This window comes from Mustela nigripes, chromosome 15, assembly GCF_022355385.1.
Source record: "Mustela nigripes isolate SB6536 chromosome 15, MUSNIG.SB6536, whole genome shotgun sequence".
Classification (NCBI taxonomy): domain Eukaryota; kingdom Metazoa; phylum Chordata; class Mammalia; order Carnivora; family Mustelidae; genus Mustela; species Mustela nigripes.
The window spans coordinates 39,527,496-39,555,382 of NC_081571.1; the positions used below are offsets into that span (position 1 = coordinate 39,527,496).

Genomic DNA, 27,887 nt, shown 5'->3' on the forward strand with positions numbered 1-27,887 from the left:
ATTTATTTTTTTAAAGATTTATTTATTTATTTTAGAGAGAGAGAGAGAAAGAGAATGCAGAAGCAGGGGGGAGAGGCAGAGGGAGAGGGGAAAGCAGATTCCCCACTGAGTGTGGAACCCAAAGCTGGATTTGATCTCATGATGCCTAAATCTTAACCTGAACCAAAATTAAGAGTTGGATGCTCAACCAGCTGAGTCACTTAGATTCAGAATTTAAAGTTAGGATTTATAATCTTAGAACTATAGCATTTTATCCTACTATTTGTGTTTTATTTAGGTCCCATACTTCTAGTATTTTGTTTACTACAGAGTATAATAAGCTGAATTTTGTAAACATAAATGAAAATATTCATTATATCTGTTGGCTTACATATAGAACATTTCTGAATTGTGGAATAACTAATATTAAGGCTTGATAATTCTCCTGGAGAAGTGACCATGAAAAGATTGTAGACTCTTCCAAGAAGAGTCTAGTAAATAGTACCTCCTTTTCTGCTTCGCTTTTGAATCAGTTGAGAAGTAAAGTGTGGGAAACGTGGGCCAAAATATCAACTTTATTATTAATGAAAATTACTTTGAAAGATGTGATTTAGTGAGAGAGGTGAATGGACTAACTGAACCACAAACCAGACAGACTTAGACACTCCTTCACAGTAGTGTCAATCCAGTGAAGAGCCTGAGTAAATACCTCAGAGTTCCTAGCTAGATCCCAAGAAAAAGAAGGGTCAGGATGAGCCCAGTTTGAGCCCAGTATATATGGTATATTTTTCCCAATCAGATAAGTCACTCCATGAGTGGGTATATTCATTTCCTAAGGTTCCTGTAACAAATTACCACAAACTTGGTGGCATGAAACACAAAAATGTATTCTCTCACAGTTCTGTAGGCCAGAAGTCTAGAATCAATGTCTTAGCAGGGTTGTAGGACTCTGCAATTCCATAAAGATACATTGTGATCTGTATTTCATATGACCAAGTTAAGGTGCCCCTGTCATGCTGTATAAGAAATCCTAGGAAAGTTTAATTTCTTTCTTACTAAGAATTAAACAGAAGCAAAAGTTTTCCTGTCACAAGTCAATGGATGTGCTCCCCCTAAAATACATGTGTCTCACTTTGGAACGCATAGATCTAGATCATCGATCAGCTAATAGAACTTTTTGTAGTGTTGTAGGTAGTTTATATCTGTGTTGTCCAGATACAGAACATTTGAAATATGGATGTTACTCAAGAGTTGAATTTTAAATTTCACTTAATTAATTTAAATATATATTTAGGTAGTCACATATGGTTCAACAGCACAAGCTGTATATTCATTAATGTCTAAGCTAAAAATATTAGGAGTAGAAAAATAAAAGAGAATGGTAACATTATAATAACTATAACCTGTCTATGGTTTAATTTAAATGTCCTTATTTTAATGACATTAACAAAGAAAAAGAAAAAGTTCATCCTGAATTCGCAGCTTATCTGTACTTAGTAAAGACTTTGGACTTGTTTTAAGTTGGAATTTTCTTTTGTAACTGAAAATTCGATGAAATTTTAGTCTCTTTTTTCTAATTATATTCTTTAGGACTAAATATATATCATAATTATTTCTCTTTGGCAAAATACTAGTAAATATGAAGTAGAAATTTGTTAATTTGGGACATGCTTACTCAAGAAATTAAGTGTAAATGTTTGTCAGTCATTTCACATTTTTCTTTGCTGAAAATATAAATCACATTATTATGCACATAAAGATTTTACTTAACACTATGTAACAAAAAAGTAGCCTTTTTTTTCCTTGGTAGGTATGATACTACTGAAAGGTATAATATTTTATAATGTAGAAAATATAACTTTTTAATAAAGTTGTTTTTCAGCCATGTAAACAGATTTTACCAGCATTTCTCAATTATATCAGAGGCATTTTGTTATATAAAATTTTTAAGAGCTCATCAATTTTATTTTTGGCTTTGATTGAAATGTGACCAGAGAGAGCATTTCTTCTCTTTAGTGCCAGGCATGTAATACAACATTAGATTTAAATTTACTTAAAAAGATAATGTGAAAATACATCCAGTACAGCTCAAACTTATTGAAGTTTATATTGTTAAATTTTGGGGTATTGTATTCTTCATTAATGCCAGAAGAGGGCGTGCTTTAAATCTGCTGTTTTTAAACAGTATATATTCCTTCCAACTGGTGGTGTTACGTTGATGTCCTTTAAAAAATTACCAAGTTCTTAGGGATGCTCGGGTGTCTCAGTGGTTTAAGCCTCTGCCTTTGGCTCAGGTCATGATCCCAGGGTCCTGAGAGGAGCCCTGCATCCAGCTCTCTGCTCAGCAGGGAGCCTGTTCCTCCCCCTCCACACTCCCCTGCCTCTCTGCCTACTTGTGATCTCTCTCTCTGTCAAATAAAGAAAGAAAGTCTTTTAAAAAAATTACCAAGTTCTTTAATTCCAGATTGTACCTTAAGGTACATGGGAGAAGATGGGGGGGTGCATATGAATAATTTAGAGCACGTAATACTAAAAAATCTATTAATACACCTTTAATCCAGAAATATAACTTGGTTTTCCTCAGGTTTTCTCATTACTTTCTGAAAATGCATTCAGAATTAATGAATTCAGGAGACCCTTTTGAAGTTTTATCTTTAAATCACCCCAAATCCTGATGTATATTATGTAATTTTACTTTTGACCTTATTTAATTGAAATTATTATAAATCATGAAGTATGACCATTAAGGAAGAAGGAAACAGAATAAATGAAAAACAAAGCCATGGCTAGAAAGTGATATTTATTCCTTTGTATTTTGACAGCTTGAAGGTCCATGTGTTTTGCAAATTCAAAAAATTCGCAATGTTGCTGCACCAAAGGACAATGAAGAATCTCAGGCTGCACCAAGAATGCTGCGTTTGCAGATGACTGATGGGCATATAAGTTGCACAGCTGTGGAATTTAGTTATATGTCAAAAATAAGGTGATTAACACTTTAATTTCTGTATTTGTTGCAGTGTGAAGGTGCTATTCAAAATGGATTTTGTTTTACGAATTTTAGAAAGAAGTAATGAACTATTATAAGTGCCTGTTATGATTTTTCAAAAGAAAGTAAGGAATTTATATTTCTACTTCATCTGTATAGGAAAATAGGAATGGAGTTACTCTTTCCTTAAATGTTAATTACTTTAAAAAAATTCAAGGTGGCTTTGTATGAAAAGTAATCATTTCTGTTTTTTTCAGTAAATTTTAGGTCAGAAATTTCCAGGAACAATTTCTCTGAATATGTTACCATTTCTTCTTTAGCAGTTGTGTCCATCACACTAGAAAAGTTTTATAGACTAATGAATTTTCTTAGGAAATGATTGAAACTAGAGACATGTGCCCTTCTACTTTCTGAGAGGACAGGGAACTCTATAAGGAACAATTTTCCAAATTCTTCTTTGGCTATTTTTATGAGAACTTTTTATTTTTATTTGCATAAATTTGATGTGTAACATTGTGTAAGTTTAAATCGTATAGCATTTTCCTTTGATAGCCTTATATATTATCCCTATTGTAACAATATTTATCGCATTGTATAATTATAGCATAATATTGTCTGTGTTTATTAGACTGTGTATTAGATCTCTGTGGCTCATTAAAAATTGGTACCCTTAAACTGCTTTAATCTTATCCCTCCCCACCATTTCCTGGTAGCCACCATTTTATTCTTTTTACAGATTTAACTTACTTGGATTCCACATATAAATGATATCATATAGTCTTTCTCTGTCTGAATTATCTTGCTTAGCATAATAGTTTAAGGTCCATTCATGTTGTGGCAAATGGAAAGATATTCTCCTTTCTCATGCTGAATAATATTCCATTGTATATATATACCACATCTTTTTTATCCATTCATTCAAGTTGTTTCCAAATCTTGGCTATTATGAATAATGTTGCAATAAAGATGAGAGTATGTATTTCTGGTAAAAGTCCTGCTTTCATTTCCTTTGGGTATATACCCTTTGGAATTGCTGGATTATATGGTAGATCTATTTTTAAGTTTTTGAAGAATCTGCATATTGTTTATCATAGTGTTTGAAGCAATTTACATTTCTACCAACAATGTATGAGTTCCCCTTTCACCACATCCTCGCCAGTATCTCTTGTCTTTTGTGTTCTTGATGAAAACCAATCTAAGAGAAGTAAGGTGATAGCTCATGTGGTTTTGATTTGCATTTCCCTGATGAGTAATAATGTTGAGTAGCTTTCACCTGCCTTTTGGTCATTTTGCTGTCCTCTTTGGAAAAATGTCAGCTTAGTTCTTCTCATTTTTGAATCAGATTTTTTTTTTATTATGTTGACAGAGTTCTTCATATATTTTGGATATTAATCCCTTATCCAATATATGGCTTGCAAAAATTATCTCCCATTCTGTACATTTTATTTTCATTTTGTTTCTTTTTGTGCAGAAGCTTTTGAGTTTGATGTAGTTCCATTTACTGATTTTTGCTTTTGTTGTTGTACTTTTGGTGTCATGTCTACAAAATCATTGCCAAGACCAATACTGATAAGCTGCTTCTCTGTGTCTTATTCTAGGAGCCTTAGGTAGCAAGTTTTATATTAAAGTCCTTGATCCATTACAAGTTAATTTTTGTGAGTATTGTGAGACAGGAGTCCAATTTCACTGTTATGTGTGTGTTTCTATGAGAAACTTTTTAGAGTTGGCATTCCTGTTGGGATGGAGAAAAGCAATGAGAAGGAAGGGGGAAATGTTTTCTTTAACATCAGTGTCCTCACCATTCAGTGTGAGCAATTTTCCAAGGTGGGAATTTTCATTGGACATTTGTAGTGGTTTCTAAATGCTCATGTTTGCTGCTCTAGGTCCTTTGAGCTTTCTCACTTAATGTAAACTCCTAGACCATATTTCTCTCCTCAGTGAGCATTTAACAAGTGTTTAGCATCTGCTGTGTTCTAGCCCCTTTATCTGGTGCTAGGGCACAGAAATTAAAAAAAAAAAAAATTAGATTTTTGCCCCCAAATAGCTCCTCTGCTAATGATGCAGGCACATAAGCATATCAGTTATAATAAATATGTCAACTAAAAGGATTAGGAGTTGGGATGCCTGGGTGGCTCAGTCAGTTAAGTGTCTACATTCAGCCCAGGTCATGATCTCAGGGTCCTGGATGGAGTCCCGCATCAGGCTCCTTGCTCAGCAGGGAGCCTCCTTCTCCCTCTGCCTGCCATTCTCTTGCCCTTACTCTCTCTCTCTCTCTGACAAATAAATAAAATCTTTAAAAAAATTTTTGAAAATAATAAAAAAGAATTAGGAGTCTAGAAAATTTACTCTATTGGGGGGAGCCAGGAATAAGACCTAAAATATGAGTATTTCAAGACTAGTGAGGGGGGAATAGTGCGTGCAGAGACATGTTGTCCCGAAAACAAATGAGTGAAAAGTTCCATTTGGAAGAGCTTTAGTGATTTGGGGTGGTGGTATATGGGAAGAAATGTGATTGGTTGAGGCCTCTAAGCCATGCTCAATAATTTCCCTTCTTTTTATTCTTTCTTCAATCTGTATCTGCCTCTGGTAAAGGGAGTGTCTTTCTTAGAAAATACATATTTGTCTAAAATACTGGTTTTTTTAAAAAAGATTTTATTTATTGAAAGAGAGAGCACAAGCAGGTAGAGCAGCAAGCAGAGGAAGAGGGAGAAGCAGACTCCCTGGCGAGCAGGGAGCCCAACGTGGGGCTTGATCCAGGACCCTGGGATATGACCTGGACTGAAGGCAGTCACTTAAACAACTGAGCCACCCAGGTGCCCCTGAAATGCTGGTTTTTATATACAAAGCAGGTTTTATTGATTTTGCATTATGGTTTTGTTGTTGTTGTTGTTGTTGTTTTAAGTAGGCTCCACGTTCAGCATGGAGCCCAGTGCAGGGCTTGAACTCACAACCCTGAGATCAAGACGTGAACTGAGATCAGGAGTTGGACATTTAACTGACTGAGCCACCCAGGTGCCCCTGTTGTCTTTTTGAAGAGTGGAAGGGTTCCTACTTTTGTGGTGAAAGACAGCCTCTCCTCCTTTGACAAATTCAGTCAAACCCCCTACAAAGGAGTTTACAAATGATTCAGAAAGACTTGCTGTGCAAGACTTGACTTGTCTGATTTTACTGCTCTGTAGTTCTCTGAGCTAAGTGAAGACACAAGATCGTCCAGGAAGGAGGGTCCCTTATGTTGTTAACTGTTTTCTTTTGTTAAATTTATTGCAATTTGACAATTGAAAAAAAAAATACTACCTCTTTCTCATTGACTCATCATCCAAATAGCATGCTACTTTTGTTGCTGTGTAAGCAACAGCCTACAGAAATGTTTTTACATGTGAATATCTGGGAGACTTTTATCGAAGTAATTGGTTAGTGGTTAGCTTAGAAGCAAAGTAGAATAATTCAGTAGAGAGGATACACCAGGATCTGATACTGACTGTGTTGTCTTCAGTGCACATTACATTTCTTTGGGGTGCTTTTTTCAATTCTTCTGTTCTACTTCCTGATTGACTTCAACTTTTAAACACCCAGTTCTCACTGTTTTTATGTTTATTTGTCTTGTTATATAGCTTTTTAAAAATTGCATTGAAGAGAGAGTAGAGGCATTTTGGGGTGCCAATAAAAATAGTAATTAAATAAAAATATGCTCTCTGAATAAGGTTAGTTAGGGCCTTGACAGCGATGTATATTAAAAATTATATTAAAATTTTAACATCTATTTATCCTTTTGTGGGCATAGGACTATCATTTAATCTGGTGAGTGGGAGTTTTTACCAGTTATCCTAATGAAATTTTAAGTACATCTTCAAATAATTTGACAATTTTTTCTCTTAACCTATTAAGGAGAGTTTGAAAAAGGTACAGTCACTTCATACAAAAATTAGTTTATCATTTGTTTTCAGATAAGCTTTTAGTTTTCAAGTTATATTATCACAACTTAAATGTCCCTGTAATTTGCATCCAGTCTTTTAAGTTCTTATGTAGTTTCTTTTATTGCTAATTTATGTTTCTAGATTTTCATTGCATTTTTCAACTTCATCAATTTGTAGGAAATTATTGGCTAAAAATGGTTTTGAAGTATAAGTCTTATATAAATGATACAATTCAGTAATTAGAGTAGTTTCTTTAAAGTAAAGAGTGTAGCATCCTGTAGTTGAAACTTTTTTTGATACAGAGTTATGAAAATCTGGATCTGCTGATTGCCTAAATTGAGAAAAACTTCTTCACTTAGTGTAACTGTATTCAACTGTTGCTGATACTGAAGTCTGATAAATATTGTCCTTAGTTATTTACCACCACAGAGCTCCCCACTTAAGGGTTAGGTTAGGCATGGCTGTTCATGACCATTTGTTCCATGAATTACATGTGATGACAAAACTTGAGATCCTCAGAATAGTTTTTACCAGATAATGTCTTGCTTTCTATGAGATCTTTGAAGCTTTAAAAACAGGTGGATTCTATTTCTTCTTATTAATAACTGTTTTAAAACCATCTATTTTTTTTTTAAATAGACCGATGATATTGATGCTTTCTTCTGATTTTGCTGTTGCATATATCAGCACATGGTGAATATCCTGAGCTTTAAAAATGTGGACAACGTGAAACCATTTCAGACTTATTTTCTAAATTTGTTCTACGTATTCAAGAATGGTCTTTACTCCTGTTGAGAGTACTTTATCCCTTGCCGCATATGCAAAGAAATGGAGTGGGACTCAGTATCTGTGCTTTTATTTTAGGATAAATCTCAGTAATGAAATGGTTCCTTCCACTATTTCTTCTAACAGACAGTTGGTAGGGGTATAAACATTTCCTCTCTGGTTTTTGTAAAACGGATCACGGTGTACTGTTTGCCTTAAGTCTAATAATATTTAGCCTATTACAGACAAGTTCTTTTAAGATAAAACTAAATTAAACAACTCATTTGATCTTTAACTAGATGGTTAACAAAAAAGAGCATTGTTTATATGCATTATGGTAGCTCATAAAGATGTAAAATTTCTAGAATCATTACTAGTCAGATATCTTTTTGTGTACTGAAACTTAATTTTGTACATAGTATATCTTTGCAATGCATTGTCAAAGCTCAGAGGGAAAAATGACAGATCTTTTCTTTGTACAGTATGCTGTGTACAACATGAGAAGGTATTTTCATAACTCTTATTTACAAATTTCTGAGGTGTGATTTTTATTGTCCACATTGTGGGTTTTGTTGTTGTTGTTGTTTTGTTTTGTTTTGTTTTGTTTTTAATGGGGAAACTGAAGTTCATTTGTCAGTAAGGTAAAAAGTGACAGCCTTGGACCTGGTCTTCTGACCTCTTACCTATACATAATCTATTTGCACTGTATAGCCAGTGTCTCCTAAAAAAAAAAAAGTGTTTGTATGAGTGTGTTTTGAAGAGCTTGACCAGATTCAGGACAAAGTTTGAGTTTGGGGAAGGAGCTTCAGTGTGTTTAAACTCTTTTTTTTTTTTCCTCCTTTCTTTAGCCTGAATACACCACCTGGAACTAAAGTGAAGCTCTCAGGCATTGTGGATATAAAAAATGGATTCCTGCTCTTGAATGACTCTAACACTACAGTTCTTGGTGGTGAAGTAGAACACCTTATTGAGAAATGGGAGTTACAGAGAGTAAGTGTAAACTAAGAAAAATGGCTTGAACTTTTAAAAAAACTTCACTTTTTAAAATTGCATTCTGTGCTTTAAGGAGATTGTCTCATAATGAACAGTAAACTAGTCTCTTGTGTCAGAGTTGAATCAAATGGAAGACAGTAATCTTTACAGAAAACTATCTACCTTTATCTAAGTATATTCTTTGTCTTGAGCAGATGTCATCTTTCAGTATTTACGACATTTTATTACATATTTTAAAAAGTAATTCTTTACTGACAAGTTTTCAAAACTCCCAAGATACCATTTATAAACTATGTATAATGTATCTGTGTATAATTCTGCAAAAAAACCCCAGTATTTGTGAATATACATGTATATAATGTGTATTTGTCTTAATTCTTAACATACAATCACACATATATACAACTGAAAGCAAGTTGTATGTATAGATTTTCACATTAAAGGAGAGATCATTATTATCTTGTCTTCCTAGGCATGTTAATTGGTGTTTTCCCCATTTATATTGGTGATATCTTCGTTCTCCTAGTCATCTAGGTTATCTAGTGATTTTTGTCTCTGGTTTGCTTCCCGTAATCAATTCTGTAGATCCACCACAGTCAGACCTTAAATTGTTCCTTTGCTCTCCAGGTCCATTGCTGTTGCTATAGTTTGTTTGTTTGTTTAGCCTATTTTTTAAATTTTTAAAAATATTCACAACTCGATTAAGTTTTTTGCATCTCTCGCCTGAACTATTGCAGTAGCCTTTTTGCTGGTCTCTCCATATACCCTTTCACCATCTTCTAATTTATTGTATTTATTTCTTCACGATTATCTTCCTTCAGCATCACTCAGAACACAGCATACCCTGCTTTTATTTCAAATGCCTTAATTTGGCATTCAAGGCCATTTACAATATAGCCCTGGTTCCAGTTTTCCTTTTTAACTTTCTAAATTATTTTACATGGATTTTGTTCTAGCCAAATGGAACTACTTACTCTTTCTTTGATTCTCTATGCTTTCCTCAGTTATACTTTTGGGGGGAAAAGCTTTCCCCACATTTATATTATTTCTGTTGTCTTCTTTCTCCTGATCCCTGCATGGCCAAATTGTTCCCACACTTTTATACCCTGGTCAAATGCTTGCTTCTTTACCAAGTGAAATAGTTTCTCCTTATGAAATTCTTGGACCATTTTATTTGTATCAGGAATCATATTATTTTTTACTTAACACTAAAATTATGTTTACTTAACTTCTTTAATAGATTGCAAGCTTTTTGAGGTGAGAATTGTTTGTGCCTTTGTTCAATTCCTTGAATATTTATTGAACAGTTTGTAGTATTGTGCTGGACTCTTGCATCAGTATACCATGTAATCCTCCTAACAGTCTTATGAGGGAATATTATGTCCATATAGATTAGGAAATGGACTTAAAGAACTGTTAAATAATGTATTTTATGATTAGAGAGCTAGTAGGTGATAGATCTCAGACTTCCGGTATCTCTAAAGCAGAGCCCTGATCCTTACATACAAAAAACATTATAACAAATGATTGTGGAATGAGTAAGTTACAAAGCCCATAAAACTACCTACTCTTTGATAAAATTGATGTTCTTATGCTACCCTCAAATCTTGCCTGTTACCTAGAATGAGCCAAGGGGCCTAGCAATAGAAGCTTTTGCTATTTTATGATACATTATTCTTTTCTATTTTCATAGTTTGAAAGTGCCTCTTTTCGGGAAGTAAATAGTAAAGAAGTTTAGGGATTTTTTTTATTCCTTAGGATTCATTACTTAGATAGTAATGTGCTGCATTTAGGCCTGCAGTACTATGCAGTATAAGATAATGTTCCATAACTGCATTGTTTAGTTTATAATGTTCAAAAGCAAGTAATTCAGAAGTGGCTTGATACTTTTACATAAATAGCCATGTTTATGAACTTTGAATTTCCTAGAGAAATCCCACCCATTTCATATCACTCTATTCACAAGTTAATAAATTATTTTTTTATTATTAGAGACTTTAAAAAATGTGATAAGATGCTCTCAAGTCAGACCAGTACCTTAAATTATTTATGCAACCCCAGCCAGAGAACTACTTCACTAACTATAAGTCAGTTAAATATTTCTAGAAACTTCCTCACCCCTAGAACATACACTACACATGCATGCACACACACACACACACAAACACAGTAGTAGTTTGATAGTTGGCTAATTATGAGCAGTGCTGTTATGAACTTGGTTGTATAAATATCTTTTTAGGTTTCTGCTTTCAATTCTTTTGGACATGTAACCCAGAAGTAGAATTACTGAGTCATAGGGTAATTCTGTGTTTAATTTTTAGAGTAACTGCCATATTGTTTTCAGCAGTGATTATACCATTTTATATTCCCATCAGCAGTGCACAAGAGATCTGATTTCTCTACATCCTTGCCAATCATTTTTATTTTATCTTATTTTTATAATAATCATCTTAATAGGTGTGAAGCGAAGTCTCATTGTAGTTTTGATTTGCATTTCCTTAATTCTTAGTGATATTTAGTAGCCTTTCATAGGCCATTTGTTTATCTTCTTTGGAGAAATATTTAAGTCCTTGTCTGTTTTTTAACTGGTTTGTTTAGTTTTTTATCATAGGAATTCTTGGTATTTTCTGGATATCGGTTCTTTAACAGATGTATGACTTACAAATATTTTTTCATATTTGTGGGTTGCCTTTTACTCTGTCAGTAGTGTCCTCTGATGCATAAAAGTTTTTAATTTTTTTTTTAAGTTTTTAATTTTCATGAAGTTTAATTTCATGGTTTTTTCTTTTGTTACCTGTGCTTTTGGTGTCACATCTAAGAAATCATTGCTAAATCCAGGGTCCTGAAACTTCACTTCTCTGTTTTTTTTTAAGACTTTTATGGATTTGAATTTAGTATTCGATCCATTTTAAATTAATGTTTTATATGACACAAGTTAAGGGCCCAATTTCATTGTTTTGCATGTGGATACCCATTTTACCAGTATCATTTCTCTCCTCCCAATGAATGGTCTTGTCCACCCTCATCAGAAATCATTTGACCATATATGCAAGCAGGGGTTTATGCTGGGTTCCTTATTCTTTTATTCCATATGTGTGTCTTTATGCCAGTACAGTGCTATTTTGATTATAGTAATGTGTGGTAAGTTGTATACTTGAGAAGTGTGAGGCCTTTTTCAGATAGTTATGGCTGTTCACGGTCCCTTGAGATTCCATATGAATTGTAGGATGAATTTTTCTATATCTGCAAAAAAACCTTTTTGGGATTTTGATAGGGATTGCATTGAATCTCTAGACCACTTTGAGTAATATTGACATCTTAACAATATTCTTTCAATCCATGACCACAAGATATCTTTACATTTACTGTAATCATCTTTAATTTCTTTCAGCATTTTTTATAGTTTTCAGTTTCTTAAGTTTATCCCTAAGTATTTTTGATGCTATTATAAATGCAAACTTACAACTTGCTCTTGTTTTTCATTCATTCTGGTTCTCAGTAATGACTTCGGGGCATTCATATGTTGGTTTCTGGAGCCTCTTTTCTCTGCAGGTTCCTCTTTTACAAAACTCTGCCCTACCACTTCAAGTTGCATCAGCCTGCCTGTGTTATGAAATTCATTTTCTCAGTGTTGCTCTCTGTGCTCTCTATCTGCATCATATTTCTGAGCAGAAATGCTGAACTCATCTTTTTTTCTTTCTTTCTTTCTTTCAGGGATTATAGTCCTGCAATAGTTATTGTCCTATGCCTTAAAATAGTTGTTTCTTACATCTTGTCCAGATTCCTACTTGTTTATAGAAGGAGATGAAGTCTGACTTTTGTGCATTTGTCAGAATGAGAAGTAGAAATCCCATGTTTGAATTATATAATGTATAGTGAGAGATGGCATTATTAGCAGCTTATGGGAGCTTTTTGAGGAAATTATAGTATAAATTGAAATGATTGATGTTTGAAAAATCCTATTCTTATATCTAAACTGAAGCTGAGAAAAGGACTCTAGATAATTGTATGCATTTGCTGTTTTTTAAAAGTAGTTTAAAATCTTAAGTATAGCTTGTAAAGAAATATGAAATTCCTATACTGTTCAAAGTACTCTGCTTAATCAACTGAATATTATTACTGCCTTTACTCTTAGCATTCTTTTTTCAAAGATTTATTTATTTATTTGAGAGAGAGAGAGAAAAAGCGTGAATGGGGGAGTGGCAGAGAGAGACACTCAAGCAGACTCCCCACTGAACACGGAGCCCAATGTGGTGCTCTGTCTTATAAGTTGGACCATCTCCTAAGTTGGACACTTAACCAACTGAGCAAGTCAGGCACCCCTAGTCTTAGTATTCGTTATATAAATTACCTAAAATGCATAGCATTCTTTATATAATTGGGGAACTCTAGAACATGTTTGAAAAGTGCACATGTTGATTTTTTTTAAATTTCTTTCCATCCACTATTTAACAGCATATTTTAAACATAGCAATTTCTAATGATAATAATTAAAGGTGCACAAAAAAATTTAAAGTTGAAAAGACGTATTAAATGACAACTAGTGTTTAACAGACATTTGTTAACACCTCAAAAATAAAACAGATAAGAGGAATTGACTGAAAGGAGTCCTTCAGATGATTCCTTGTGATGTTTTCAAAAGATTTTATGATGTGAGAAATTGTTTTACTAGGAGGATCTTTTTTCCCCATTTTTATAATGCACTGTTATCTCTGTAGTTTTAAATGCAAGAAGGAGATAAGGAAACTGAAATTGGTGGGGTTTGGAAGCTTATTTTTATTAAAGAACAGTGGACTGATTACTTCTTCAAAGTATAAATTGATTTGAAAAACAAGACTTTATTGAGGGAATTTTACCATAATTTAAAGTAACCTCCATATCAGAAACTATAATAATATGATCTCTTTAAATAATTAGAAATCACTTTTATCGTAAGTATCCCTAAGAACTGTTGCTAATCACACTTTGACACCAACTGTATGTACTTTCCACACCAACCAATTCTCCACTTCTCTATAGACACCACATGGATATCCTAAAATTTAATTCAATTTTGACACTACGCGGAGTTAGTACAGACCCCACAGCTTAAGGAATCAATCTCACAAGATTTGTACACCACTTCAGATGCCAGTTGCAAATAGTGGCTCCCCAGGTTGCCCGCACTTCAGTCCTGTGTGGTTACAAATTGGGGATACTCATGACTCCCTGCTCAGTTTTGATAATTTGCTAGAATGGCCCACAGAATTCAGGGAAACGCTTTACTTACTATTACAGGCTTATGATAAAGGATATTAACAAAAGATACAAATGAACAGCCAGATGAAGAAGTACAAGGTCTAGAAGGGTCCCCAGCTCAGGAGTTTCTGTCCTTCTAGAATTGGGTGTGTTCTACCCTCCCAGCACATGGATATGTTCACCATCCTGGAAACTCTCTGAACCTCATTGTATAGGGTTTCAGAGGAGACACATTATATAGGCATAATTGACTAAACCACTGGACATTGGTGATTAGTTCTTCTAATTTAAATTACTCTAAGAAGGTCTTCTACCTTCTTTGTTGTTGTTGTTGTTGTTGTTGTTGTGTGTGTGTGCGTGTGTGTGTGTGTTTTAAGTTTTTTTTTTTATAAACATATAATATTATTAACCCCAGGGGTACAGGTCTGTGAATTGCCAGGTTTACACACTTCACAGCACTCACCATAGCATATACTCTCTCCCCAATGACCATAACCCCACCACCCTCTCCATATCCCCTGGCCCCCGCAACCCTCAGTTTGTTTTGTGAGATTAGGAGTCTCTTATGGTTTGTCTCCCTCCCAGTCCCATCTTGTTTGTCTTCTACCTTCTAATCATATTATTGGTACCTCTAGCAACCAGCCCCCATCCTGGAGCTACTGGGGGGACCCATCAATAGTTGCCTTGTTAGCATAAACTCTGGTATCCTCAAAGAAGCTTATTATGAGTGACAGAAAATGCTTCTCTCACCCCTATCACTCAGGAAACTCAAAGAGTTTTAGAGCTCTGTTCCAGGAACTGGGGAGGAGGACCAAATATATATATATATATATATATATATATTAATCACACTATCACAAGTATGTTGTTTGCTAATAGTTTTTATGTCTAAAAATTTATTTTGAAGATCATTTCCAGGTAATGTTTGTCTGTCATACTATAGTTTTAATATGCTTTAAAATAAAATTATTATTACCAATGTTTATTGTCTTGAATTTACCCCTTGTTGAGGAGGGTTTTGTTTTGTTTTGTTCTTTTTAACTAGTTAAGTTTTCCTTTTATGGGAGCAGGTTAATAGGTGCTTCTGAAAATTGTATTTGAATGTGTAGTTTAGTATGGGGAGGTGAGAGGAGAATGTTTGTGTGGTTATTGTCTAATTACATAAAATATTTTATGTAGTTTGAAATAATTTATAGAAGGCTTTTTTTTCCTGTTCTGTATAATCTACTAAAGTAAGTGGATTCCTGGTACATTGTAAATGGTATAATTTCTCTTTTGTGACTCACTTTTCTCACAGAGCTTGTCAAAACACAATAGAAGTAATATTGGAACTGAAGGTGGACCACCTCCTTTTGTGCCTTTTGGACAGGTAATGACTTTAATGTTGGCAGATGAATTTTAATCAGCAAAAAATTGTTTTTCATTTGTATTGAAACTTGTTTAGTTTTATGCTGAACTATTCATTTAGAGGTCATGGGAGTTATGTGGAAATATATTAAATACAGAAATTTAATAATTGTGGAGTTTCTTAATTAAATTATTGGTGTAGATTCTTTTCCCAAGAGCTTGTTAACCCAAAGATTGAAACAATTAAGAGGCACACCTGAAGAGCACCAACTTAGAACTAATTAAGATAGGATGGGACAGCCTTTTTTTTTTTTGAGAGAGAGAGAAAGAGAGAAGAAATTCAAAAGTAAGAGGACAAATGTATGCTGTAATTTCCCACTTTGTCATGGAAACACAGAAGAGAGAGAAAATGAAAGTGTCAACAGAAGGATGAGACATAAACGTGAGAACGCAGAGGCAAGGAAGGGCCTCATTGCACTCAGTGGGGCCTGCTGTCCCAGCTGTCCTTCCCTGGATTCTGTTCTTCTGCCTTGATCCAAATACCCATCTCAGGCGAGAACTTAATATCATTTCTATTTGGTGCTTATTTTTTTAACAACAGCAGCCCTGATCCTTCTCTCATAAATGCTAAAAGTGTGCAACTTCCTATTTTTCAACCCAGCTTCTGCAAAATGTTACATTGAAGTAACACCTTGGCTGGCGGGTATCTTGGGTCATCCTGATTGTACTCAGCGTCAAATTGTATTCACAACAGTCTCCTGCAGCCTTTCCCTACTTTATCCCTGCTGAGTGTGAGAATAATACCTGTGGCAGCTCTTTCTTTACTTCATGATGGCACCAGCATTTAGCTGTTAGTAATCTGCCTTGCATTTGCTCTTTATTTTTCTTCGAGAGTGCTAGCTCAGAGTGAAGATGAGTTGGGGACACAACAGGTAGGAAACAGAGCTACATATAACAGTTTTGGTTTGGTTTGGTTTGGTTTGTTGTGAAAAAAACATCTGGCTGATCAGCAGATAAATGGGTACAGTCAGTTGACTGGCATCCTCTTCCAAAAATATTTTTGTAGGGTCACCTCAAAATTAAAGTCATTCATGCATCATGACTATTTTTAAAATACTTTAAAAATATGCCAATTTTACCATGCTTTGGAGCCAGGTATTGTCAAAATGAAAGGAGGCATGATGCCCTGTAGTCTGACCCATGTTGATGCTGTTCTCTCTTCTACCAATGTAGTAAACCTTCAGAATGGAAACAGAGCATAAACAGTCTAATAATTGGCATTTGAATCTAATAAATACATGTTTGCAAGAATTTGCTTTCCTCTTAAACATTTTGGTGATAATATTTCTTTCATGAATTGCTGAGAGAGACTTATAATATATTTTTAAGATTATGAAGAGTATTTTTTAGTTTTTTAAATTAGGAAATATAAGTGATGGTTTTGATCATATTATTTTTTATTAAGTCCATTCTGAAAAAATATTATTCAGTTTATCTTAGCCTTGTACATGGGTTAAAGATAGATAATGCTGGATGTGTTCTGGTATCAACAGGATATATTTATATTGCTGAAAATCTATATTGTTTAAAATATTTGTTTGAGAGCATGTTTTCCTTTTTATTATTAAATTGAGACAAGGTTCATTTTATAGGATTTTTACTGCAAGGATTAGAAGGGAGAGCAGAACTCAGGGCTTACTTTTAGGCAGTGATAGCTTTCTTAATTTATCTTATGAAACTAGGAATCAAAAACTTTGTAACCTGATTGAGAGAACAGGTACATTTTTAGTTTTTGGTTTATAAGTTTAGAGACAGCTCTTTATATTTAAAATAATCATACTACTTAAAATAATCCTCATATGCATATTATGGCATAATATAGAAATCAAACTCTTAATAAAAAACCGACCTTATCTCTTCTTGTACAGTAGTATAGACTGTTTGAAATTTATAATTGTTTCACATTTCAGTTGTTTCAAATACAACTTAAATCTCTTGGTTCAATATGTATTTTAAATATGTGCCCTATTTTAGATAGCCACATATTTATGTAGCTCTACATTTTATTTACCTGTTACATTTATTTAAAAGTCAATTTAATCACTTTTCTACCTTTTTTTTTTAATCTGTGAGAAAGACTTACAGTTTTATGAGCTCTCAGTTGTCAGTGACACAGTTCTTTTAAGGTATTACTTTCTATGAAAAACTTGAATCTCTTTTGGAAATACTGAAGTGTTTTGTTTTTATTTATTATTATCAGAAGTGCATATCTCATGTCCAAGTGGATAGTAGAGAACTTGACCGAAGAAAGACATTGCAAGTTACAATGCCTGTCAAACCTACAAATGATAATGATGAGTTTGAAAAGCAAAGGACTGCTGCTATTGCAGAAGTTGCAAAGAGCAAAGAAGTAAGAAACTAAATCATTATAAATTTCTTTTATTTCTTATCAGTATGTTCTATTTAGGTTACTCATAATCATTATTGTCTTTTCATGTAAGGTAACTAATTCAACAAACTTTTGACATTCTTCTTGCATATTTTATCAATAGAAATGCCACAGTAACTTATGGAGTCTTAAGCTTACACATTTTGCTCCTACATTCTTTTTCTTAATCTCCTTGACAATTTTTTTTTTTTTCCTGTGACAGAGAGAGTGGGTTAGAGAGGGAGCATGAGTTATGGGGTGGGATGGGGGGAGGAGCTGACAAGGGAGAGGGAGAAGCGGACTCTCTGCTGAGCAGAGAGCCTGATTCAGGATGCAGGACTGGATCCCAGGACTCCAGGACTCCAGGATCACGACCTGAGCTGAAGGCAGACACCTAATCCACTGAGCTACCCAAGCGCCTTCTCCTTGACAATTCTTGCTAACAGACTACCCTTTTCTCCCTTCCTGCAATGTCTTTCCATCATATGTCACTTGTAGAGTCCGAGAGCACAAGCTCTGGAATGAGACAGCCCAGGAGCATATCCTGCTGTTAGATTACTTAGTTTTTTCTGCCTTATTTTCCTTCATCTATGAAAAGAGGATAATAATGGTACCCACTTCCTAAGGTTCCTGTTAGAATTAAATTGATAATCTTTAAAACATTTAGAATCCTGCATGGCACAGATCAAATTTTCCTTCACTAAAAGCACTCAATAGATGTGACTATTGCTATTCTTCAGTATTTCCTATGTTCTAAGGTACATTTTTTAAAAAATCACTTTTAATGATTCCGAAATTAATGCATTTTGCATAGTTCATATAAAATAAATTTCTTCTTTCCCAAAAAGCTATTAAAATTATGGAGTTTAAGAAGAGTATATTGGGTATATATCAATTCCTTAATGATTACAGGAAAGTTGTTCTTTTGCACATTTTTCTCACACAAACTTTCCTCCTAAAATTTTATTTGATATGGTTATAGCTATTTACTGGAATATAGTTATACTATAATATGCTTCATTTTTTTAAAATCATAATTGATCACATTATATTTTCCATAATATTTGATAAGTAAAGAATTCTGGTTTTCTGAAAAAACTTAAAACTTCTCAATTTGTATATGAGAGAGTTGCTGTTGGCTCAAAACTAACCAAACTTGCTTAGTGTTACTGGCAAATCTAGGACTAACCCTATGTGCATTATAGTAGATTATCCCTGTATCTATATATCCTTCTATATAGGTAAGTATGCTTGCATGCACACACACATACACACACACACACAGATTTATATTTAAATGTCTGAACAGCAAAATCATATGACACTGTAATTGTTCTGAAAAGATGTTTTGTGATATCTCCTTAAACACATGGATTTGGTGGTGTCTACTGCACATGATCAAGCCATGATTTTCATTTATTTTTCCTTTATTCTTTAATCAGCAAATATCTTTTGAAAATCTATATGCTAGGAAGTATTTTATATTTTATTTTGTATTTTTGAGAGAGAGAGAGAAAGAGAACGAGCACGGAGGGATGAGGAGGGGCAGAGGGAGGGAGAGAGAGAATCTTAAGCAGACTCCATGCCCAGCCTGACACAAGGGCTCAATCTCATGACCCTGAGATAATGCATGGCCTGAGCCAAAATCAAGAGTTGGACACTTAACCAACTGAGCCACCCAGATGCCCCCTAGGGAGTATTTTAAATGCTTCGGTTAAATCAATGAACAAAATAGACAAAAGATCCCTGCCCATATTAAGCTTATATATTTAGTAAAGGAGACAGACTATTAGTGCACTGAGTAAGTAAGTTAAGTGGTAGGTTAGATATTGGGTAAGTGCTATAGGAAGAAAAAAGATAGAGTAGATTGGGAAGTTGAGAGTGCCAGTTGAGGGTAGGGTGCACTTTAAAATACAATGGTCAGGAGCACCTGGTCTGGGTGGCTCAGTTGGTTTAGTGGCTACCTTCAGCTCAGATCATGATCCCACGGTTATGGGAATGAGCCTGCATCAGGTTTCTTACTCAGCCAGGAGCCCACTTCTCCTTCTCTCTCTCTCTGTGCGCCACTAAGCCTGCTTGTGCTCTCTTGCTCACTATCTTTCTTGCTGTGTCAAATAAATAATAAAATCTTTTTTAAAAAATAAATAAAATAGGGTGGTCAGAAATTGAAAATTCTTTTAAAATCTTTTATAGTTTACATTCTAGTAAGGACACTGATATAAACATGCTAAATAAGTAAGTTGTAAATTTCAGTTTTAAATAGAGTAATTTGATTAGGTCTCAGGATGATGAGATTTGAACCGAGACTTAAAGGAGGTAAGAGAATTAGCTATATGGTAACATGAGAAGAAAAAGCCTTTGCAAAGGTTCGAAAGCAAGAGTATATGTTCATGGAATAGAAAGGTAGCCAGTGGAAGCAGAGAGAACAAAGGGACCAGAGGTAGAATATAAAGTCAAGGGTGAGAATGGAGGTCAGCTTATTTAGGTTTCTGTAAGTCATGTTAAAAACACTGACCTTTATTCAGAGAGAAATGAGAGCCTTTAGAGGGTTTTTAGTACAGTAGTAACATCAACTTTTAAAAAGCTAATTCTGGCTGCTAGGCTCAGAGTGGATTTTAGAGAAAATTGAATCAGATGACTAGGAAATTACTAAAGTAATCCAGGGAGGGAAAAATAATGGTAGCCAGAATGATGATGGCAGCTGTATAGATGGTGCCAAGTGGTCAGATCCTGGAATTTTAAAAGTAGAGCTATCACGATTTCTGAGATATTGAATGTGGTACGTGAGAAGAGGTGTCATGAATAATTCCAAGTGTTTTGCCCTAAGAAGTTGGCAGGTTAGAGTTGCTTACTTTGAATTGGAGAAGACTATAGAAGAATGGGTTTGAGGATAAAGATTTGGTATTCTGTTTTGAACATGCTAATGTTGAAGTGTACCTGTGAGACATCCATGTGGCTTCATAGGCAGTGAGACAGGAGAGTATAATTGAAAAAGTAAGCTTTAGAAGAGTTACACATTTGGCAGTTGTAGACATATATGGATGCCTTTTGAAAATCATGAGGCCAAATGAGATCACCAAATGAGTGCTACAAATGAACCCTTGTAGCACTAGAGGTTGTGTGAAAGAGATTGAACCAGCCAAGTGTTATGTAAATGTATATCTAGGATGTTTTCTTACTGTCATAAGAAGATAGGATCAAAACAAAAGAATTCAGAAATTGATTCATGGAGAAAGGGGGTATTGAACTCATCAAAAGCTTTTGAAAGATCATGTAAGATGTGGTCTAAGAAATAATGTAGAGTTGGGGGATTCATTTCCTCCAGATTCCTCTAGACATTCATGTGGATGGTAGTAAGATAAAATATACAGTGCTAAGAGAAAGTGAGTATGCAGATATTGGTGGGTGGGTTGATGTGGTGAAAATCTATGCAAGTTCTGTAATGATTATTTCATTTTTTTCAGTGAGGTAGTAATCAAGGTCAATAGTAACCATGGAGGAGAAGATGCTGGAGGTTTGAGGAGTAAGGGGAATATGTAAATTAGCAGTCTAGTAGATGGTGAAGATAGTTAAGCTAGGGAAATATAGTAAGATTGCTAGGGAGCATTAAGGGCCCACATGAGTGTCATGGTCATAGTGATTTCACGGATCCCTAAATTGTACAGTATGGACAAGATGGTGTCACTCAGACAACACCATTTACCTTATGGATAATGTTTTAGTTGTGTTGTTTCTAAGTATTTATATGTTTAGTGCGTGGCAACTGTTATAAAACAGTGAAAAGCAATTCTGAAAATTTATCCTATCGTTTAATCCATAAAAATGGGAAGAAAATAATAAAGAAAAGCATCCAGAAGATGGGACTGCTTCACTAGTACCCAAAGAAAAAATACTTTTGGAGTTATGGAATTTAAATTCCAGAAATATATTTAATTTGGAATACATCAGTGTCCAGAGTTCCCAGGTAACTGTGTTTTAATATATTAAGCAAAACAGTTAATGTTGCCATGGATTGTGAGTATTTACCATGCGCCAGTTACTAAATTGGTCACTTTGTGGTGTTGGTGTCATTTAATTCTTACAATGTCCCAATTAGGTAGGTTTTCTCATCCCTGTTTAAAGAATGAGAAGCCTGTCTTGTGGAAGGTGGAAGTAACTTGCCCGAAGGCATGAGATAGGAAGTGTTTGAGTTAAGATTTAGTTCCAGTCTTGTCAAGTTCCAAAGCCTGTGTTAACTATACTATACCATCTCCCAGTCCAGTTAACTTTAGATCACAATTATATAAACTCACATTTTTTTGTTATGGTTTTATAAGTAGATGACCCTCTAGACATTGCAAATCTATTGCATAAAACAAAGAATGAATGGTCTTTGAAGATGTGGTTTTAGTTTTGGTTTAAATAAAATTTAAATATTGTGGTGTATCAACTCCTAATCAGTATTTAATATGTTGTCTAGTTAATGCTTATCCCATACTATTTTTCTATTTCTCAGGTTTTGTTTCTTTATATTTTCATCTGATTCAAAACAATTTCCCAGTGTTATGTAAATGTATATCTAGGATGTTTTCTTACTGTCATAATTTTAAAACATGTGTAAAGCTACTATTATCACTAATAAAAAGCAACTGTTCACTTCTTCCTCTTTTATTAGATCTCTTAGAACTATAAAGATATCATATAACCAGATGTTTAATTTGATACTGTACAAGTAACAGCTTATGGGTTGCTTTTCAGTCATGATTTTGTATCTTTCCAAACTCATGTTCTTTACATTCTAGTTTGTTCACTATAGTTTTAATAAAAATGAGATCAAAGCTGATTTTCAGAGGTGATTAAACATAATTATTCAAGCAAATCAGGCAAAATAAGAAATAATGGACTTTAAAGTTTTTATACATAGTTGGTAAGATGGCATATTATATAATGTAAGTAATAAAGTCAGTAATGAGAGTTTTAATCTAGTATTAAAATTCATATTATTTGTTTCCTTTTTAAGATCATACAATCAGGGTCACCTGGGTCAAGGAGTCAGTGGTTTAAGTATCTGACTCCAGCTCAGGTCATGATCTCAGGATCCTGGAATTGAGGGCCACTATGAGCTCCCCACTCAGTGGGGATTCTGCTTGTCCCTCTGCTCCTCCCCTACTCATGCACATGTGCTCTGTCTCAAATAAATAAAATCTTTTTAAAAAAATATTATATAACCATATTACTGGATTACAGACATAATGTAGCTGATTCCTAGACATATTTAGTGCCTTGCTAAAGATAGACTTGCTATACAACCCAAGTCTCATGATATCAGTAAAGTATTATACCCTAGAATTATTTTAATAACTTATCTCCATTATGCTGGAACTATTTTATTTTCTTCTATATTGTTGTCTAAAGTTTATTCTGATGACTTGCCTAGAAGACTTAAAGATTTCAGTTAATGTAATTTTTTAATTGCTTCATCTGGACTTGTAGAAAGAAGAGATTATGGCTAGTAGGTATTTGTTTTAAAAGAATTAGTTAACATTTTGTTTTTTTTCATGTAAAACATAATCAAGAAGCTTTTAGGTGCTTCAGTTTTACTAGGTGTTTTTCGTTGTAGATTAGTCTTTAGAGCTATTTTTAAATGTTATTTACTTACATCTCTTTTGTTTTTCTCCTATCACAAGACCAAGACATTTGGAGGAGGTGGTGGTGGTGCTCGAAGTAATCTCAACATGAGTGCTGCTGGTAACCGAAATAGGGAAATTTTACAAAAAGAAAAGTCAACCAAATCTGAGGGGAAACATGAAGGTGTTTATAGAGAACTGGTAAGGCTAAAGAATCAACCACAAAATTAATGTGTTCTTCCTTGCCTTGATGATTTTTCTGTGCTCTCTCATAACTACCACTGGCTTTGTTCAGTGTATTGTGAATAGATTTCACAATTCTAAGAAGGTTTTCATTAAGGATTATAGTTAATCTATAGAAAATTTGGATTAATTGAAAGATAATTTACTTAAAACCTCCATTTTACTTAAATTTCTAATGTCCAAATAACACCTTTTAGAATGGATTGATAAAAAGCCATCAAATTAAATAGAGGACATTTAATAGAGATTATAGTCTCTAAGATGATGCACCAGGTTCATCACTTCCCTTCCCCACATCTTTCTCACATTTTGTCTGAAGTAATTTTGTTTTGCTTTGCTTCACTCTGTGGGAAAAATGTATTAGAACAAGTTCATGTATATTATGGTCTCATTTGCAAAATATACCTGGATTTTTTAGATAAATGGTAGACATCAGCGTTACTTCTGGTATGCTGCAGTGTCCTCAGATATAAGGGAACTGACAAGAATTCATTTTGTGGGACGCCTGGGTGGCTCAGTTGGTTAAGCAGCTGCCTTCGGCTCAGGTCATGATCCCAGCGTCCTGGGATCGAGTCCCACATCGGGCTCCTTGCTCCGCAGGGAGCCTGCTTCTCCCTCTGACTCTGCCTGCCACTCTGCCTGTGCTCGCTCTTGCTCTCTCTCTCTCTGACAAATAAATAAATAAATAAAATCTTAAAAAAAAAAAAAGAATTCATTTTTCTCTGCCTTCAGAAGTTAAATGACTTTAGGTGATTTTTATCTGTAGGGCACAGAATACTAAGACTGGCTTAAATAATAGGGATTTATTATTTCATATAACTAGAAATTCAGAAGTAGATGATTATAAAGTTTGATAAATTCAGCCGTATAACAATGTTGAAGCTCTGGTGGGCATCTCTGTGATTTTTTGGCTTTCTTCTCAGAGTTACAGGATTCTCTGTGTATTAAAACTTCACACAAAAAGTTCAAAGGCAGGAAAGAAAGTGTATGGGTCTATTTTATCAGATAAGAAAATATTTTCTGAAACCTCCAGAAAATTCCATTTATGTCTTTTTGACTAGAGCTAGGTCACATGTCTGCTTCTAAATCAGTCATTGGCCAAGGACAATGGGTTTATAAATGTGGGCCAAGCTGTCTCTCCCTTGAACATATGTAGGTTAGAGTAGATAGAGTGAGCTGAAAAAATTATGGTTTCTGACTAAAGAGGCCTTCAAACTTCAGTAAATTGAGAATACTTCTTTAGGGGATGTCTTGCCATACATAGAACATCAGAGACCAGCAGTTTGGGGTTGTGGTAAGGATTAAATACATAAAGAGAGTGACATCACAAAGATGGTGGAGTAGAGAGCTCCAGGAATTGGCCCCACCACCCAAACAACTGTTGAGCTGACAAGTACTCTTTGAAACAACTATTTGAAAACTCTGGAGCCTGGTAGTCAGACCCTTGAGCATCCGGAATAATGAGTGATGAATAAAGAGGCTGGTTACTGGCTGACCATGGCGATAATGGAAAATAGACTTCAAGGAATATAATCCTTGCAAAGAAAGACTGGAAAAGTCACCAAACAAACTCACATGGCAGCTTTCATCTATTAGCAGTAGCAGTTTCTGAAGAAGAGGGAGAATCCAATTTCCCAAATTATTGCCATTACACAGTATTCAAAATGTCCAGTTCTCAACAACAAAAAATTACAAAGCATATCAAAAATGAGCAAACTATGACCCATTCATAGGAAAAAAAGAAATGATAGAAATCATCCCTGAAGAAGCCCAGACATTGGACCTACTAAACAAAAACTTTAAATAAACTATTTTAAGTATGCTCGAAGGTCTGAAGGGAACCATTGACAAAAAACTAAAAGAAATCAAGAAAATAGTATATGAACAAGTAGGGAACCTGAGCACTTGTTGTTATATGCAACTAATGAACCATTGAACACTACACCAAAAACTAATCCTGTACTATATGTTGGCTAACTGAATATAATAAGAAAAAAAAGAGAAATTATAAAAGGAAACCAAATAGGATTACTGAAGCAGAAAAGTATAGTAGCTGAAATAAAAAATCTAATTAGCAGATTCAACATCAGACTGGAACAGGTAGGGGAAAGAATCGGTGAACTTTAATATAGGGTATTGAAATTTATTAGGTCTAAGATACAGAAAGAGAGAAGAGTGAAGAAAAATAGAGGCTAAGGGACTTTCGGGGTATCATCAAATGTACCAACGTATACATTATGTATGGGAATCCCAATAGGAGAAGAGACAGAGGAACAGAAAGACTATCCGAAGAAATAATGGTCCCAATTTCCCAATTCAGTGAAATTATGAACCTACAAATCCAAGAAGTTCAGTGAACTCCAATAGGATAAACTTAGGGAGAGAGATATACCGAGACACATTATAATCAAGTTGCTGAAAGTTAAAGACAGAGAAATCTTGAAAGCTGTGAGAGGGAGCAATTCATAAAATTCAATGGATCCTGAATAAGATATATTACCAATATCTGATCAGAAACTATGAAGCAAGAAGTGGGGTGATATCTTGAAAGTACTGAAAGGGGGGTTGGGAACCTGTTAACCAAGAACTATTATCCAACAAAGTTATTATTCAAAACTGAAGGAGACCATCAAAAGGGCAATTTGAAATACCAATGTAAATTTGAATGTAAATTTATGTACATTCAAATTTAGTACATTATTCTAGTACATTTCTAGTATCTTTGGTACTTAGTACATTATTCTAATGACTAAGTACCAAATTCTTTTGCATGTATATGTTCTTCTGTTCCTTCTTTCTTGCATTTGTTATGGTAGTTGTGAAGTCAAAGAGTACTAGAGGCACAACCCCACATATCATATAGATTTTTTCTTAACTGTGTTGATATGAAAAAGCAGCAAGTGAGTGATGTATTAGTATGACATTTTTCCATAAGCAGGAGATGTAATTTTTAGTTAAAAAACAGTGTATGGTTAAAAACTTATACCTTGTTTATTTATGGCCATCAGCACAGCTTTGCTTTTAACTTCTTATAGGTTGATGAGAAGGCTCTGAAACACATAACAGAAATGGGCTTCAGTAAAGAAGCATCGAGGCAAGCTCTTATGGATAATGACAACAACTTAGAAGCAGCACTGAATGTACTTCTTAACAGCAATAAACACAAACCTGTTTCAGGACCACCTCTGAGAGGTAGAATTCATTAAGCAATGTGCCAGATAATATTGGTTGCTTTTTTGGCTGGGGTTTCTCATGGGGGAGTGGGAGTTATAAATTCATTTCTATTTGTGGTAAGTGGAAGAGCACCAATTTTAGAACCACGGAGACTTGTTTAACGTACTCTGTTTATCTTCATCTTTGTGTACAGTAGGTCTGATAATATTTAACAGGGTTGTGATAAGCAGTAGAGAAAATAGGATATGAAGTGAGTAGATCTATTCATAATTTCTAGAACTATGCCCCTTACATAAATGACTAGTCTGTCAACTTTTTAAAATTAACAAGTGCATAACTTTTTTTTTTTAAGATTTTATTTATTTATTTGAGAGAGAGACAGTGAGAGAGAACATGAGCGAGGAGAAGGTCAGAGAGAGAAGCAGACTCCCCGTGGAGCTGGGAGCCCGATGCGGGACTCGATCCCAGGACTCTGGGATCATGACCTGAGCCGAAGGCAGTCGTCCAACCAAGTGAGCCACCCAGGCGCCCCAACAAGTGCATAACTTTTACTTAGTGTTATTCTTTAGTCATTTCAGCCTTAATCCTATATTCTTTTAAAGGATAAGCATTTAAAAAAAATTTTTATAAAAATAATTTTTTTCTCCTAGAAGATAGGAGAACATGAACAAATTCAAATTTCCACATAGATCATTTAGAGGACTAAAGGTGTTAGTTAATATAATCATTTAAAGGAATGCTTGGGTGGCTCAGTCGTTTGAGCATCTGCCTTTGGCTTGGGTCATGATCCCAGCGTCCTAGGATCAAGTCCCACACTGGGCCTTGCTCAGCATGGAACCTGCTTGTTCCTCCTGCTTGTCCTCCTTCTCTCTCTCTCTCTCTGACAAAAAAATAAATAAATAAAATCTTTAAAATACGTATATTATCGTTTAAAAACTTTTTTATTTAAAAGATATAGAATATACAGAAAATATGAAAAGAAATATAAAATCAAACTTAAGGTGACGATTATATTTTAGTGTGTTTTTTCCTTTTGTTTTTGCATGCACAATAAATATATCTTATTTACTTCTTAAGGCAAAGGAAAGGGAAGGGGGAGAATAAGATCTGAAGAAGAAGAGGAACTGGGAAATGCAAGGCCATCAGCACCAAGCACATTATTTGATTTCCTGGAGTCTAAAATGGGGACATTGAGTGTGGAAGGTAGGCTAACT

At 34.5% G+C, this 27,887-nt stretch overlaps 1 protein-coding gene across 4 annotated transcripts in view; it reads left to right on the forward strand.

Moving 5' to 3' along the window:
* Nucleotides 1-27,887, forward strand: part of TDRD3 (tudor domain containing 3) — a 163,377-nt gene that overhangs the window by 74,215 nt on the left and 61,275 nt on the right. For all 4 annotated transcript variants that reach the window (XM_059377644.1, XM_059377646.1, XM_059377645.1 and 1 more), the window contains 7 exons: nt 2,802-2,962; nt 8,493-8,634; nt 15,173-15,244; nt 17,483-17,632; nt 23,317-23,457; nt 26,535-26,691; nt 27,751-27,876. In XM_059377644.1, the coding sequence (XP_059233627.1) occupies nt 2,802-2,962; nt 8,493-8,634; nt 15,173-15,244; nt 17,483-17,632; nt 23,317-23,457; nt 26,535-26,691; nt 27,751-27,876 (949 nt within the window). The remainder of the gene's footprint in view (nt 1-2,801; nt 2,963-8,492; nt 8,635-15,172; nt 15,245-17,482; nt 17,633-23,316; nt 23,458-26,534; nt 26,692-27,750; nt 27,877-27,887) is intronic.